At 41.5% G+C, this 16,228-nt stretch overlaps 2 protein-coding genes across 3 annotated transcripts in view; both read left to right on the top strand.

Moving 5' to 3' along the window:
* tex264a (testis expressed 264, ER-phagy receptor a) overlaps positions 1–4,523 on the top strand; it is a 76,317-nt gene extending 71,794 nt beyond the window's left edge. Inside the window, exon 4 of the mRNA XM_042089060.1 lies at positions 2,303–4,523. Coding sequence (XP_041944994.1) covers positions 2,303–2,664 — 362 coding nt within the window. The 3' untranslated portion in view covers positions 2,665–4,523. The remainder of the gene's footprint in view (positions 1–2,302) is intronic.
* Positions 4,524–7,845: 3,322 nt separating this feature from the next.
* The window catches only part of grm2a (glutamate receptor, metabotropic 2a), a 40,323-nt gene continuing 31,940 nt past the window's right edge, over positions 7,846–16,228 (top strand). For both annotated transcript variants that reach the window (XM_042089042.1, XM_042089041.1), the window contains exon 1: positions 7,846–8,106. The gene's annotated coding sequence lies outside the window, so the exon portion shown is untranslated. The remainder of the gene's footprint in view (positions 8,107–16,228) is intronic.

Below are 16,228 nucleotides of genomic sequence, written 5' to 3' on the forward strand. Positions count from 1 at the left end.
TAGTAAAGCCAAAGTAGTCCAATTGTCTTGTAAAAAAGTCCTATGTTTACACTGTTGTTGTAGTAAGCCATCACCAGGAATTACGCTCCTGAACATCCCAGCAGGAATGGAGTCAATCCAACACCATGATGGATTACTAGCCGTCATCAAAACTGGCACACCCCTCAGCCCACACTCATACACTTTCTTTGTCTCTCCTCTTCTACAACCCCTTCTCATACACACACACACACACACACCACAATATATCTGCTTCAATTCACAAAGATGTAGTGCAGCATCACATGTAGATGCTTGCCATAGGGAGGGATTAATTTCAATAGTGAAGCTCTTGAAGAAATGAAGTGTAAAATGAAAAGTTCATTCATTAATTTATAATTCATAAGTAATATATAAGTAACAGAATAAACTACGCTAGAACGTATGGAGACAAAACAGTCATATCTATTTAACTTGGAGCATGCCGGTGGCAAACTCACACCTGACACACCTGAGGGAATTAGTTGGAAAAGGATTGAGAAACAAAGATATGGTATGAACAATGAGTAAAGGATTGAGAAACAAAGATATGGTATGAACAATGAGAAAAGGATTGAGAAACAAAGATATAGTATGAACAATGAGAAAAGGATTGAGAAACAAAGATATAGTATGAACAATGAGAAAAGGGAAGTTCACTGAGCTGAAGTGATATAGGTTAAGGTTCTGAAAGAAAATTTATATTTTGTGAAAATGTATTACATATTTTTAAATTATATAGAACATTTCAACCAGAGTGTACAACTGACCTGTTTCCTAAATGATTATGAATGCATTTCGTAGGGACCGGTTTGAGTCACTGCTTTTATAGTTGTTTTCTAAATGTCTATGGATATAATGACTGGGAAGCGTTCCCCTGGATTGTGGGTTTGGCAGTCATTCTTCAGCCCTGTTGCGGCATCCAAATACTGTGCCCCCAGTGTGTGTGTGGGACCCTTCGGACCACTGTCTATGCCCCCAGTGTGTGTGTGTGGGACCCCTCGGACCACTGTCTGTGCTCCCAGTGTGTGTGTGGGAACCCTCGGACCACTGTCTGTGCCCCCAGTGTGTGTCTGGGACCCCTTGGACCACTGTCTGTGCTCCCAGTGTGTGTGTGGGACCCCTCGGACCACTGTCTGATGGCCTCCATGGGCCTTTTCTTCAGCCACTCTCAGTAGCCACCAGCTTTGAGCAGCTGGACATAAAGCTGCCGTGCTGAGACCACACAAATCAGCTGCCATCTGACCGGAACGCCCTCCTGAAATGTCAAGGTTGTGAGGAGGTCGGGGGATAGGCACAGAAACTGACACGGTCGCCCTAGATCGTAGGGGGGTGGGGTGAGGTTGCTGGGGTCCTAACTGATGAGAGGTTAGGCGGTTCTTATGGACAGCACTTCTGCACCAGTAATCATGTAAATGGAACTCGGCGCTTGCCTGAGCCTCCCTACACTTCAGTCCCCTCAGTGGGTTTGTTGTGCTGAGTGTTTTTGGCACATGATTGTGTAAGTCCCCAGGGACTTGGAGAAGTGGGAAGTTTTTTTATGGGGCAATTATGCTGCTCACCTGGTTTGCCTGCCAAGAAGCAGCACAGCTTCTCCCAATTATACTGTACTGTCTCAGATGGGGGTCATTTTTCTACACCGTTTGGCTCATATTCATATAAGGACTATCAGGTGCTTGCTAATTATGTCACATGCTAATTACTACTGCCAAAGGTTTATGAAGACTTGATACAGATAGGAAGAATGGGTGGGGATTGCTTCTTTCCAACTGCTTGTGTGTAAACTTCAGGTCACATGAAATTGTTAAGAAGTAAATATAATCTCATGCCATTGGTTTCATATAATTGTTGAAACACATATATATATATATATATATATATATATTTATATATATATATATATATATATAGTGTATATATATATAGTGTGTATATATATATAGTGTATAAAGTCGTATAAGTATACAGTAAATTATATAGATATGTTCTAAATATCTTTTCTAAGTTATGTTTGATCAAATAAAATTGGTGTCTCTAGGGGGGAAAAACCTCCTCTTGAGGTGAGAAATATAGCCCTACCCTTTCAGTGTTTTTCTGAGCTACAATTAAGGAAGTCAGACCTAATGTCTGTGGCCTTTGTGTAACACATTGTATATGACTTTCTTAAACTTGTGATAAGCAGCAACTCTAGCTCTCAACTCTGAAGGGTGCCTGGCGCTGAGTGTTGCAGACGGTAATGTTAGTACTGTCACCTCACCAGTTCCCTTTCCTTTGCTGATTCCAGGTGGCGACTCCAACAGCGAGAGCAGCTACGCCAGCCGCGCCGTCCCCACCGAGAGCAGGGAGAGCTCGCTGGCCCCGTCCACCATCCTGCACGAGGAGGAGCAGCAGCAGGAGGAGGAGCTGAGCGAGCGCGCCGAGCACAGCGAGGCAGAGCGCGCCTCCAACGGCTCCCTGGGCAGCGGCTCGTCCTTTGAGGAACTGGACCTGGAGGAGGAGGAGGGTGAGGTCGGGGAAGAGCAGAAGAAGGAGGAAGAGGAGAAGAAGGAGGAAGAGCCGAGGGAGGAGGCGCAGGCCGCCGAGGAGCGCTCGCCAAACAAGGCTGCCGCCGCAGAGAAGAAGCCCGCGGCCGATGGAGAGGAGTAGAAAACGGCAGCGGCTGGGGCATTCTGGGAGATGTTCATGGGTAGGTTCTTGAGTTCAGCAGTGACGATGGATGGGTTTTCATGTCAAAAGAGATTACCTCTTTTTCTTTTGTGTGTGTGTGAGGGTGGGCCAGTGTTGGGAGGGGGTGGGCTGATTTTGTTTTTATCTGTGGGAAGGGATGTGGATGGATTAGTAGCCATGCTTTCATCCTAATTGGCAGTGCTATTTCTTTGTCAACACTTGAGTACAGACAAAGTGAACAAACTTATCAACAATCACCAGTCATAAACACAAAACTATCTGTCAGTGAGCGTAAACATGTATCAAATGTGTAAAAAAAAAAAAAAAAAACATAGGTTGCCATTTGTTAGTTGGTTAACATATGAAGGAATTCTGACTAAAATTATTTTTAGCTTTACCTTAAAATCTGTCCGTGGTTTATTTTATTTAGGCTGTGATACATAATGTGGAACTCGATCAGTCATAATGAAAACTAAATCCACATCAAGACACTGTACTTGTCCAAAAGAGACGCATTTTGTTCTAAATGAATAATTGTTTCATGGCTAGTACACATAATTGTGGTGTGTGTGTGTGCTTTCATTTTTGGCCCTGACTGACCTGAGTGCAGGGCAGCGGAGCATGCTGCACTTGAGATTAACGGTGCCTACACACACTTGCATTGAATGCAGCGCTGGAGACGTACCATGTCAACCGTTGCCGAAGTCAATTTTGGTTGCGTTGCATTGCTTACGTAGACGAGATGCGCCCCCAGCACAGCATTCAACGCAAGCGTGTGCAGGCAGCGGTAAATGTTGCTGTTTCGCAGCATCTACATCTAACATGCCCAACTGAATATTAATGATATTAATAAGTAAGGGATAATGGACGACACGGTGGTCTGTTCACAGAAGTTAATGCACGGTCGAGGTTGTAAAACGGCCCCGACGCATTTTGTAGGACAATGGGAATTTCAACCAAGCAGTGGAATAATGATATTAATAATGGTATTTATGTTTGTTTGGTGAAGACGTAAGGAAAAGATGTAAAGGCCTAGCTGCCTTGTTCATATGTCAGATTAGTCAGACCCTTAATGGAGAAAGGGATGCAAAAATGAAGGGCTATTGTTTAGTTTTCTTATTCTCTGGCTTTGTCTTCAATTATGTTGATACATTTTATATGACTCATGTAGGTCCACAAGATGTGTCCTGGAGAACAGATTCTTGTGAACAATTTGCATGAAACATGTACTGTATCTAGTATACTCAGTCAAAATGTTTGTAATACTGCTTTAAGTATTTTCTTAAGTTTTTCTTCATTTTTATTGTTGTATATTGTCTTTAACCAATATCTATCAAGCTGAATATTCATTGAACCGGCATATCCAGAACCTGGCCATTCCTGAACACTTTCATCTGACTGGAAGACTTGAATTAATTACAAATGTTGCAGTGTGCAGACTCCTCTGTCATTTCCAAATACAGTACAAAGAACAGTTAATCAGAAGCCAAAGCCTGGAAGAAATGAATCTGATTGTTTTATCAAGGGATGAAGGTGTTGGTTTATGTAGAGGTGTTGATTTTCCTCTAATTGCTTGCAACCCAGCCCTCAGGCGCTGGAGCTATTCTCTCTCAGTTCACCTTTTGGGTTAGGAAGCACCATGAAGCTGGTTCTAGTTTGGGGGTATGGAATGCAATGGAAAGTATTTTGAACGGTGTTGTGCAAATTTGCAGTGCAGTATATGGCTGTAAATAAGTATGTTGTTTATCTGTGACTTCTCCCCATGCCTTCTGATATGTTTATAAATGTTATAAATAATGTGTCTATTTCTCTATAAATAAACATTTCTTTCCTCGTGACTTGTTGTCTTGTTTAGTGATCTATTCTGTTACAATGACCACTTTTAGATAAATGCATAACAATGTGAAGTTTTAGAATGGAAAATGCTCCTGCCTGTAGAATTGACTGGACGATTCAGGTAGTCTACATATGTAAACACATAGACAAACATGCTGACACTGCAGCCGTAAAATGTGAACTTTTGAATGCAAGGCTAGCCCCATATCCCAAAGAGTAGATTGGCCAAATTCTCTACTTTTGCGGTCATTCATCCCAACCCCCCATACTGTATAATGTGTGTACAGCAGGGATGTAGTGGAGACTAAACACAAGTAAACACAGTTTATTCACCTCTGAAATTTCAGAAATAGAGTTTATCCACCTCTCAAAAGAGTTTATTCACTAATTGCAACTTTTAACATTCAAAAATCCCACTGTATTATCCACATTCACAATATGTACACTCATCAACACTCTATGAACCATTTAATACCACTGGTATTGTTATAAACATTGGACAATAACCTCCACCATTATCAAACATGTTCTGAATGCCTTTTTAAAAAATCCGATACCGCTGTCCACCTCACCGAGATCACAGAATTCATAGTTTACCCACCTCTTATTTTACCACATAGCATGAGAATCCATGGACGACAAAAACGTGCTTACACACTAATCATTTCTTACTGAGCTGCACTGAATAGCAGAGGCTCATTTCTAAAGTTCAATTCATGTGGGGACACAGGTGGTTCGAGGAACCCTTTCACACAATGCCCGGATGTTCAATGGCTGTTGATTTTTTATGTGAAAGCCTTGTGTTGTTCTTTCTGTGTGGAAGTGGCCATTCTTTGGGGCTCCCTGAAGATGACATAGATGTTCCTGAAGAGGGCTGGGATCAATACATGCCACACAATGGAAAAGTTCCTCTGATGAATACATGCTGTTCGCTAAAGATGAGCAATTGTCCTGGTTTGAAAATCAATGAAGCTTACTCTGGCTTTCAGCACTTGTAGTTTTATATTGACTGAGTTAACAATGCAGAATCATTAGTGACCGCTAGGCATACTTAGGAAGAAGTGGCAGCCCAACTCAAGTGCAACTAGAAGGGGGAAAACATATACGCTTACTCACTCTAAAGTTTCTCAATACAAACTCTAGTTTAAGCTCTATGTGCTCAGATCGTTGGTATGCACGGCACATATTTTACATAAAATGCGAACCTGTCGTCGAGACGTGGACAGCCACGCATGGGCCGTAGTCTCTATGAAACCATAGGCTACAGATGATGGATTGCTTTGACGCAGTGGAACACACAACTAACATTAACCGATCTGAAGGGGAAATGAAAGACCTCACAAGGTTTTCGGTCTGTTTAAATCATTCACACCACGATGCCCGATGACTTTTCCATTGTGCTGGGAAACGCAAGACTTGTGCCTCTGCCGCCGCACTTTTGACAATGTCAATGGCGGGCGGCGGTCGCTCACCACAAACACCAGCAAAAGGGTCATGGCTGATCAATGGAATCAGACATTTGGGAGCTTTCAAATCCATACAGAGATCTTCAATAGAAACGAGGTCTTTTTCAAGATCAGGAGCAAGCACGCAGATTAGAGCTTGAGCATGACGAATAGCCTAGGCTATATTAAAAATATATATATATCTGAGGAGTTACTTTGTGGTGGGACCTCTGCACTGTAGACAGCATTGGCTAACGTGTCATGTTTCCTGACTTATCGGTTGTATCTACCGTACATGACATTCCATGCGTCTTAAAAATTAGGCCTATTTCTCTTACAAGGTTGTCTTGTAGGCAAGTGTATTTAACAGAGCGTGTATGGAAATAGAGATAAATGAGTCAGTGTGGTGATTTCTGACTCCTACATGCACTGTTTTCGCAGTCAATTGTAGGTTCTGTTTGCCACAGCATCGATTCTCACTGGTAACTTCACAATTTAAAGGTATAGACCTACAAAATTCAGCATTAAACGAGTGGTCAAAGCAATCCTTGTTCTGCTGAGCTAAATAAAATATTATTATTAATATTATATTATTATTGTTTTCAGCATGCATTGTAGTATGGAAGAGTGATTAGTCTATTTATAAATGAGTGAGATTGAGTGGCGTAGTCATATATATGTATATACATACTTTTTTGATCCCATGAGGGAAATTTGGTCTCTGTATTTAACCCAATCGGTGAATTAGTGAAACACAAACAGCACACAGTGAGGTGAAGCACACACTAATCCCGGCGCAGTGAGCTGCCTGCTACAACGGCGGCGCTCGGGGAGCAGTGAGGGGTTAGGTGCCTTGTTCAAGGGCACTTCAGCCGCGGCCCACTGGTCGGGGCTCGAACCGGCAACCCTCCGGTTACAAGTCCAGAGTGCTAACCAGTGGGCCACGGCTCCCCTGTCATGTAGGCTATGGTTGCAATATTTGGATTGTGGTGCACGATTTGGATAACATTGACAGCATCCACTTATGACATGGACTTCTGGGCTTTTTTAAACCGTCCTCGTCTCATCAACACTTTAGTTTATAATTACTCGCCCCCCATAGTTCGCTCGATGATCCCAACCCTTGTTCTTTCTTTTCTCGTCTGGAATGTAAATTGGGAGAAAGGCGAGAGGTCAGAGCACATCTCGTCTTCATCTGGAGGCCTGTGGTTATCCTCTTGAGGGGGCAAATACTCCGTCTCCATAGCAAGAGGTGTCATGTTAGAACTTGTATGTGGACCTGAAATAGAAAATGATTTATGTTCCAGAAATACTGCCAAGAACCGTGTGCAAACGAGTCATTACCTCGGACATCTGTCATTCCGGTGACACCCTGCTGAAGGAGGTCTCCCTGTTTCTCCACTTCATTAATAACGCGACAACAGCATCATTATCACAGATTTTAGAGGGAGAGTGAAGTGTATTCGTCTTTAATGAAATTATGTGTAATTCCAATTTATGATCTCAAATCCGGTGCTGTCGACTTACTATGGGCACTTTAACATATTGACGATGGTGCAGAGGACCAGCACTTGCGGCTGTTTAACACAGTCTTGTGTGTGATGTGTTTTTAGGCAGACTTAGGAACCATTTTAATGGAAGAATAAGCACGCGCACTCGGCAGCACCTAGGTCTCTGTAAAAATTATTTTGCGGAAAAGGCTTTCACACGCCTTTCTGCCACACAGACTTAACACCTTAATTTCACTCCAAACCTGTGTGAATACATAGCCTATAGATGTTGTCACCTTCACATAGTCAGTTTAATGAAATAATCTCTAGTTAATACTGGATACATTTTTGTTCTTTATTGAACTCGAAAGCCTATTAATTAGGTTCGCACTTTTATAGTCTCAAGGAATCCTTTGCTGCGCGCCATTCACTTTCAGCACCAAGGACAGCTCCCGGCGCGCGTTCAGAATCTCCGTGAGGCGCAAAACTTCAGCAGTTGAAGAATCGCACAGCTGCCACCAACATGTCGCGATATAGTACCGATGCTACAACAGAGTAAGCTGCCGTATAACCACAGAGACTACCTGAACCTTAGCCACAACAACTGAAAACTTGGATTGTGTTGGGAAGTGAGATACCAGACCTAAACGGTAAGAAGGGGCTACGTCCTGTTTTGTTTTTGTCGTATTACGTTGTTTTCATTCTGTGGACTCCACGTTATATTGGCATGCATGACAAGGTTACAAACACAATCAAAATGGCAAAATGCATGCATGTGCATATCAAACATACATTTTGTTAGATGTTATGTTATTGCTCTGTAATGGCATTTGTTTGCATTTAAACGATATTTCTGCATTGCAATGAGAGATTGAGTTACAGATCAAAGCTTGTGTGTGATCACATCGAGAGAGTTTTTTTAATGCAAGGTATACATCGTTTTACATAATAAGAAAACGGCTTTGTTTAGATAGGGGTGTGTCACTCCATTTGTAAGCACTGGACAAAACTAAACTAATTTACGCGGAAATTGAAATAAGTTTGAATTGTTTACATAATGAATACTTCATGAATAGCCTGCATGTCTGTACCGTCATAACATTTGAACGTTTTGTTGTTTCATCTGTTCACACTTTGACACGATAACGCTGTGAGTGGGCACACAAAGCAGACAGCAATCAGATGTTCCGTTTAGTTTGTACCCGATACTGAAAGTGAAGTTTTTGAACAATAGGTAATTCTGTTGAATACCTGTGATTTGAACTGTATAAACATTGTGTTTTCCACTTTGAAATCGAAATGGTAGGCTAGGTCAACCGAGACTGAAGGGTTACAGTTATGTCTTACTTAGGTCCTTCAAAGTAACACCTACACGATCTATGAGTTGTACCCTATTATTTATTATGCAACATTCTGACTTGCAGAAGTGCACTCCAGGCACACAACAAAGAACAAATGAGCATTAAAGCAATGGTGATCCACATCTCTAGAGAGCTGTAAACAAATCAACCACATTCCATTACTTATCAATGTAAATGTCTTAAATGTTTATCCTACATGGAATCAGCTAATCAAACTAATTTAAAAGTCTATACCATGCACATTATAGCTCCTTCATTATGGGATGAATGATTTGTTGTGGAAATGTCTCATGGTGTCATCATAGTAGAATTGAGTGGGGGGTTGTGCATCAATGTTTCCTTTTATCCTCATGTGTGTCCGTGATCTCCTGTTCCTATGGAAGAAAATGCTTTCAGCCTTCTGCTTCCTCAGTATATGAAATCACGCGTGCTGTCTGCCTGCAACCATCAGAGAAAACAACCTCAATATAAGGCTTTGGCAACTGGTGTATTTAGTCATCGATCATCAACATGCTGTATGATTTTTTGCAAAGCTGTTTTACAAGTGTGTATACAGTATTACCTGCAGTTCTTTATTTCAGATATCATAGGCTAATATACATTCTATTGGGCTGATGATTTTGCCAATTTTTGTCTTTTCCCTGAACAGAGTTACATGTTTGACTTCAGCATAAAAATCACTGATAACTCATCTCAATTCAACAATTGATAGATTAAACAAGAAAAATCTCCTGTTTGAAGACACTGTCAGCTGTGCAACATACTGCAAAATGTCATCAGTCTGTAATGTAAGATCTTGAGCCACACATTCAGCTGAAATCAAGGCAGAAATCATCAAAACCCCTTTTCCAGGAATATATTTTGTCCCTTCGGTAGAAAAAAGATGTTGGTAGGATTCGGAACTAAAGCAGAACAGCTGGTTCCAGACAGCTACGATTGTTGATTGGGCTTTAAATAATTCACAGCTCAGGCTGAGGGGCAGCGTGGGCTCTTATCTTCTCTTCTAGAAGCCTGGGACTCTGGGCAGCCTGCAGCCCCTTTGTACTGCGCTCTAATGGAATCCACTCCACCTGTCCCTGTATGCCACAGCACAGAATAGCCACAGCCCCTCAGCATAAAATAGCCACAGCCCCTCAGCACAGAATATGCCTCGCTGATGTGAATCCACAGGGGGAAGGGAGGGGTAGGGACAGGGCTGTGAGCCACCACGCCACCATCACACCTGGAGAGAGGGAGCACATCCCGTCCATCCAGTGGTCTCACAAAAGCACAGAGGGGTGGACACATCTGGATGCGTAGTATGGTGGTATTAGCAGAGACACTGCATATTAAAACAGCTCTTTACTTTACTGTAGGACATATGTAGGGGACCTTCCGGACACACCAGAGTGTGAGTCACTCTGAGCTCATCTGGTGGTATCGTGAGCCCTGGGTGTCTGAGTGACCATGGGCAATGGGTGTTGATTAAAACTCCCCAGCACTTCAGCCACATTTTTGGCCACACATGGGGCAAATGAAAACCCGCTGTGTGTTGTACAGAGGCTCAGGAGACAGGGAGGACACATGGGTAGCTCAGCTGCGAGTTGAAGTGTACTTCAGTACAAAGATTCCAACCCCAAATAAAGTCACACATTGGAATCTCTGCCTTTGGAGGGTGAAAGTGTAGCATGAACGTTTAAAAGCTTTGATAACTAGATAGATAGATAGATAGATAGATACTTTATGTATCCCCAAGGGGAAACTCTCATGGTACCTTAACTCCACTTGACCATTTGATGATTAAACATGTTTTGACGCCCATGGTCCAGTATGGTCTAGCTCGTTTTCTAGTTCAATGGTCTAATAATTTTTTTTCATAATCATTTTCTTCGGAGGACAACTTTATTTTTAATAAAGCAAAATATATATTTTATCGCATACACAATATGTTACAATACAGACTTAGATTTATATACAGTGCATTACTTTGTCCTGAGGGGGTCTCTCATATCTGAAGGTGTCTGGCATTGTAATTTAATCTTAAATAACCGCTCATTATCCATCCCTGTGCGGTCTCTTACCATTAAAAACGTTAAATTAAAATATAGGCTACTACGGGACGTAGACCTACACTACGCTCTTGAACGCAGCATGACACTTCACCACCACACCACAAACCGTATCGATTTGACAGCAGTCGCAAATCTGAAAAAGTCACCCTGCTTTGATGTGAGTGTTTTGTCTATTTGCATAGGCGTTCATTGGGCTAGCCTACGTGGTTTGATACGTGCTGAAAAGTCCTGTTTGCTGTTGAACTTGCGCTTCACCTATTCTATGTTGATTGACAAAGCCATAAATTATGGCCCATAATGCAGCCTACAATGATTGTGTTGTCTGATGATCTAGCTATCCTCTGCCATTCAGAGCTCCGGAAAGTTCCCAGCTATTTTGAAACACCTGTTAGCAATCTCTGATGTCGGAATATTCAATGGCTACCCGACAATATCTCAGTGCAAACTCCAAAATTGTTCGTCTATTAATTTTCCACGGTTCAACACATTAGCCTACTAGTTTGGCTGGCTTTAATAATTTCTGCCAGTTAGTGTTTTTTCCCCTATGTATAAGTTACACTACATTATTGTGTTTGACACTGAGGATAGCCTATCTGAGACGGTGGTCTGGTTTAAATGAGTTACGTTGTGAAATGGAGAATGGCACAGACTAAATCGTTTAGTCTATTTCTTTGTATTGTGAAATTGAAATGAGATATGGACTATTATAATCAATAATATGTTGAAATTATTTAAAAGTAATCAATTTCTATGGAAAATCTAGGTCTGTTGTGTGCGTGTGTCAAGGTAAAGCCTAGGCCTACCGTGCGCATACTGTACTGCGCAAAAGCGGCACTTGCGCCTAGGCTATTTCATTGTATCGCCTTGTTAGGCTATGCGCGGGGTGTGCCAACTTTTTATGAGATAGAGAGACCCCCTTAAAGACAAAAAGTGATAGCTGCAGGGGCAAAAGCAAAAGGGAAAAGAAAAAGAAACCTAGATGTACCGCATAGCGGTACAAAATATGACCGCCGCTCAGTCCTGTACATCCGTTCCGCGAAAATAAATCACACTTCAATTTGTCTCCATATTTTACTCCATCCCCCACTCTTGAAACTTTTGTGTATGCTTGTTTGGCATGCCTGAGTGTGTGTGTGCGGCTGCACAGAAAGTAGCCTACTGGTGCTGAAAAGGTGAATAGATTGTAGAATAGCCAAAGAAGATGTAGCATTGTTATAAAACCTTTAAAATCTCTAAACAATCACAAGTAGGGCAGTTCATCACAGTTCATCCATTGCAACTGGATTGATGAAAGATCACTTACACCTGTAGGCTACATTGTATTTGGGAAAAGCAAAAGGTATCAGCATAATGTTATTTATTTATTTACTTATTTATTATGTATTTATAAACAAAAACATCTCTGTCAGTTCCATGCCGTTTTCAACAGCTATCAAAAACAAAGGTCATTTTTGGATGGATGGATTTTTTGTGAATGTTTCTTCTTCTACATAAGATTTTAGTCATCTTTAGTTCATGTAATACTTTATTGTCAATGCACAAATTAAGTAACAGTAGTCTGAAACGTTATTGTTAATGCACAAATTAAGTAACAGTAGCCTAGTCTGAAACGAAATGCTGTTTTACATCTAACCAGTGGTGCAAATAACTGACATGTCCAAATGGGCCTTGATGAAATGCGTCGCTAGACTGTTCATACACATTTTAACGGGCCAAAGTTGAAGAGCTTTTGTCCGTTATTGTTCGTGCAAATATAGGCTGATTCATGTTCCCTTGCATTGTGTAACTGAGGTCCATGGCTAGTCTGGCTTTCATCAGACCAAGCTCAATCTTTTAAGAAATCAAAAAATAAATAGCGGGCAGATCAGGCTGGGTTCACCCAGCCTAGTCAGTCCATAGGCACCCGATATTGTTTAATTTTCCGATTGAGATATACACGCTCTGGCTATTCTAAATGCAAAAATGCATCAGGGAGTTATAACAAAACGGTAACTAACAAACTAGATCCTAATAGAAAGCTGTTAGCTTCCCTAAGCTACAGGTAGGATTATAAGGTAGGCCTATTTACAACATAAATTGTCAATAGGCTATGCTGGCGACACAAATAAAATCTCCTTTGGAAACCAATGGCTTAGCCTACGCCTTACAGTATCAAGCGGACTTAAACTGTCATATCGTGGCGAAAAGTTGTAATAACATTCACGCAGCTCCATGAGTCAAGGAAAGCGCGAATGAAGTAGCCACTTCTAAATGGGACCCACTACACAGTAGCTTAAGGTGTGTTGCTAAAGCAGCCATAATGAAATGAAGGTGTCATTGTTTGGATACTTCACACACACGTGCTTTTTAATTTCACAGACTACAACTACCAAGCTGTAATCAAAGCACATCGATTCCCCTCTCACACCCTGCACGCACTTAAAACAAAATAAACAGGCGTCTCAGTCTCACGCATGTATAGGCAAAACTGTATCAGACCGGTGTAACGTTGGTAAATCTTCCATTGCACAGAATGATTTTGTAGCACGTGCAATAAATGACAGTCGAAAGATACAAACAGTGCTGCTATCAATTTGCTTGGTATAACCACATTTATAGTTTTCTACAAATGCAATCAATCAAATGCCTCTATCACTCAACCAACGCTAACGGTAACATTACATAGGTCCTTGTTGATATTACAAGATTAACGTACCTGCAGTAAAAACCAAGCATGTCCGATAAACATCCTCAGATTTATTTCGGCTTCAAGAAGAAATGGGAATTACACTTCATGTGAACATAGTCCTATCCTTATTAGATGTTCGCTGCGGTAAATTACAGTCCTTGTAGGAAGCGTCCATTGTTTTTTCCAACCCACTTTTAACTTCCAACAAAATTACGTCTCACTGCAACGATGCGCCATCTAGTGGACAAACGACTACTTATCGCCAATACTGAAAATGCAGCCATGATGATGAATATTTATTTTGGCTTTCTTTTAATCCTACTGAATTTGTAATTATGTATCGGCCGTTCTAATACCAATAGTATGTGGGTGCCTGTGTGTGTGTGCATGTGTATATGTGTGCACCGCCATTTACAGGCCAATGAGTGTACAGTCACTAAATGTACACATAACCTAATTTTTTTAGACCCCCCCATGGATGAAATTCTACGAAACTTGGCATACCCCCAGAGAATGCCAGGTCAATCATACACATAAAATTTGGTGCAGTTCTGAACATCTTAACTGAAGATAGGGGCGATTAAAGCAGAATAATATTGCATTTTCATTTTTTACCGGGGGGTGGGGGTGCAAATCACAAATGAGTGATTATGAGCCAGGTTGATGTGGGCCCTTGAGACCAACATACCATAAAAGATTCTTCATCCTCAGTGCCACGGTTCAGGTAGTTATTTAGGAAAAACTGTTTTTTTTTTTGCGGTTCGGGGGGCCCAGCACGGGGGGGGTTTGAGGGTGGCTACATTGTATTTGGGAAAAGCAAAAGGTATCAGCATAATGTTATTTATTTATTTACTTATTTATTATGTATTTATAAACAAAAACATCTCTGTCAGTTCCATGCCGTTTTCAACAGCTATCAAAAACAAAGGTCATTTTTGGATGGATGGATTTTTTGTGAATGTTTCTTCTTCTACATAAGATTTTAGTCATCTTTAGTTCATGTAATACTTTATTGTCAATGCACAAATTAAGTAACAGTAGTCTGAAACGTTATTGTTAATGCACAAATTAAGTAACAGTAGCCTAGTCTGAAACGAAATGCTGTTTTACATCTAACCAGTGGTGCAAATAACTGACATGTCCAAATGGGCCTTGATGAAATGCGTCGCTAGACTGTTCATACACATTTTAACGGGCCAAAGTTGAAGAGCTTTTGTCCGTTATTGTTCGTGCAAATATAGGCTGATTCATGTTCCCTTGCATTGTGTAACTGAGGTCCATGGCTAGTCTGGCTTTCATCAGACCAAGCTCAATCTTTTAAGAAATCAAAAAATAAATAGCGGGCAGATCAGGCTGGGTTCATTATGATTGAATTTTTATGATTATGAGCCAGGTTGATGTGGGCCCTTGAGACCAACATACCATAAAAGATTCTTCATCCTCAGTGCCACGGTTCAGGTAGTTATTTAGGAAAAACTGTTTTTTTTTTTGCGGTTCGGGGGGCCCAGCACGGGGGGGGTTTGAGGGTGGTGGTGGTCGGGGACGAAATTAAATTTTTCCGTAAAAGTCTAGTGGGGCTACATACCCACCAAATTTCATGTACCCCGGTGGTTCGGTGTCCCGGGTATCAATGACCAAAAATTCAGGGAGTAGATGACGGGAAAAATTCTTGAATTGTGTGCATGTGTGCGTGTACAAATTTATGTTTATGTGTGTGTGTGTGTGTGTGTGTGTGTGTATGTGCGTGCTTGTGTGTTTGCCTGCGTATGTGTGTTTGTGCATGTGCATGCATGCGTACATATGTCTACTGTGTGAGTATGTGTCATACGTATGATTACTGTAAATGTATGTGTGTGCGTGTGTATCTGTTTATGCACATGTGTGCACATGGAATGGGTTAACATGACCCCTGGAGGCAAACATACGGAAAACATTGGTCATCCTAGGCCCTACATTTCTCAAGATATTCACAGAGAACTGTGTCTGCCCTACCCTCCTTTCGGGGGGTCCAGTCCAGCGGGGGGGGGGGGGCTACAGATCAAAACGAAGAATGACAGTTCCATGCTATCCATGTGGGGGTACATGCCCACCAAGTTTTGTGTACCCCGGTCTTTCAGTGTCACGGGAATCCTTGTTGGTGTACGTCACTAAATGTACACATAAATTATTTTATTGTAAGGCCCCCCATGAACGAAAGTACACAAAACTTGGCATGCATTCGGAGGGTGTCATAATGATCCTACACTTTTAATTTCGTGCAGTTTTGACCTTGTCAGCCAGAGATATTGTGATGAAAACACCTAATTTTTTGCTTTTTAATTTTTAACTAGGTGGCGCTATACATGAAATAAGTGGTAATGGGATGGGTTGACATGCCCCCTTAAGACCAACATACATAAAAAAGGTGGACCTCCTAGGCCCTACGGTTCTCGAGATATTCACAGAAAACTGTCTCCGGCCACCTGCAGGCCAGTTGGTGTATAGTAACATAAATTAATTTATTGTGTGGCCCCCCATGAACGGAATTCCACCAAACTTGGCGTGCATACAGAGGGTGTCATAATGATCCTACACTTCCAATTTCGTGCAGTTTTGACTATGTTAGGTCACAGATACCTTCAATTACAACACCTCATTTTTACTTTTTTGTGTTTAACTAGGTGGCGCTATACATGAAATGAGTGGTTATGGA

Source organism: Alosa sapidissima, chromosome 4 (genome assembly GCF_018492685.1).
Source record: "Alosa sapidissima isolate fAloSap1 chromosome 4, fAloSap1.pri, whole genome shotgun sequence".
NCBI classification, from domain to species: domain Eukaryota; kingdom Metazoa; phylum Chordata; class Actinopteri; order Clupeiformes; family Clupeidae; genus Alosa; species Alosa sapidissima.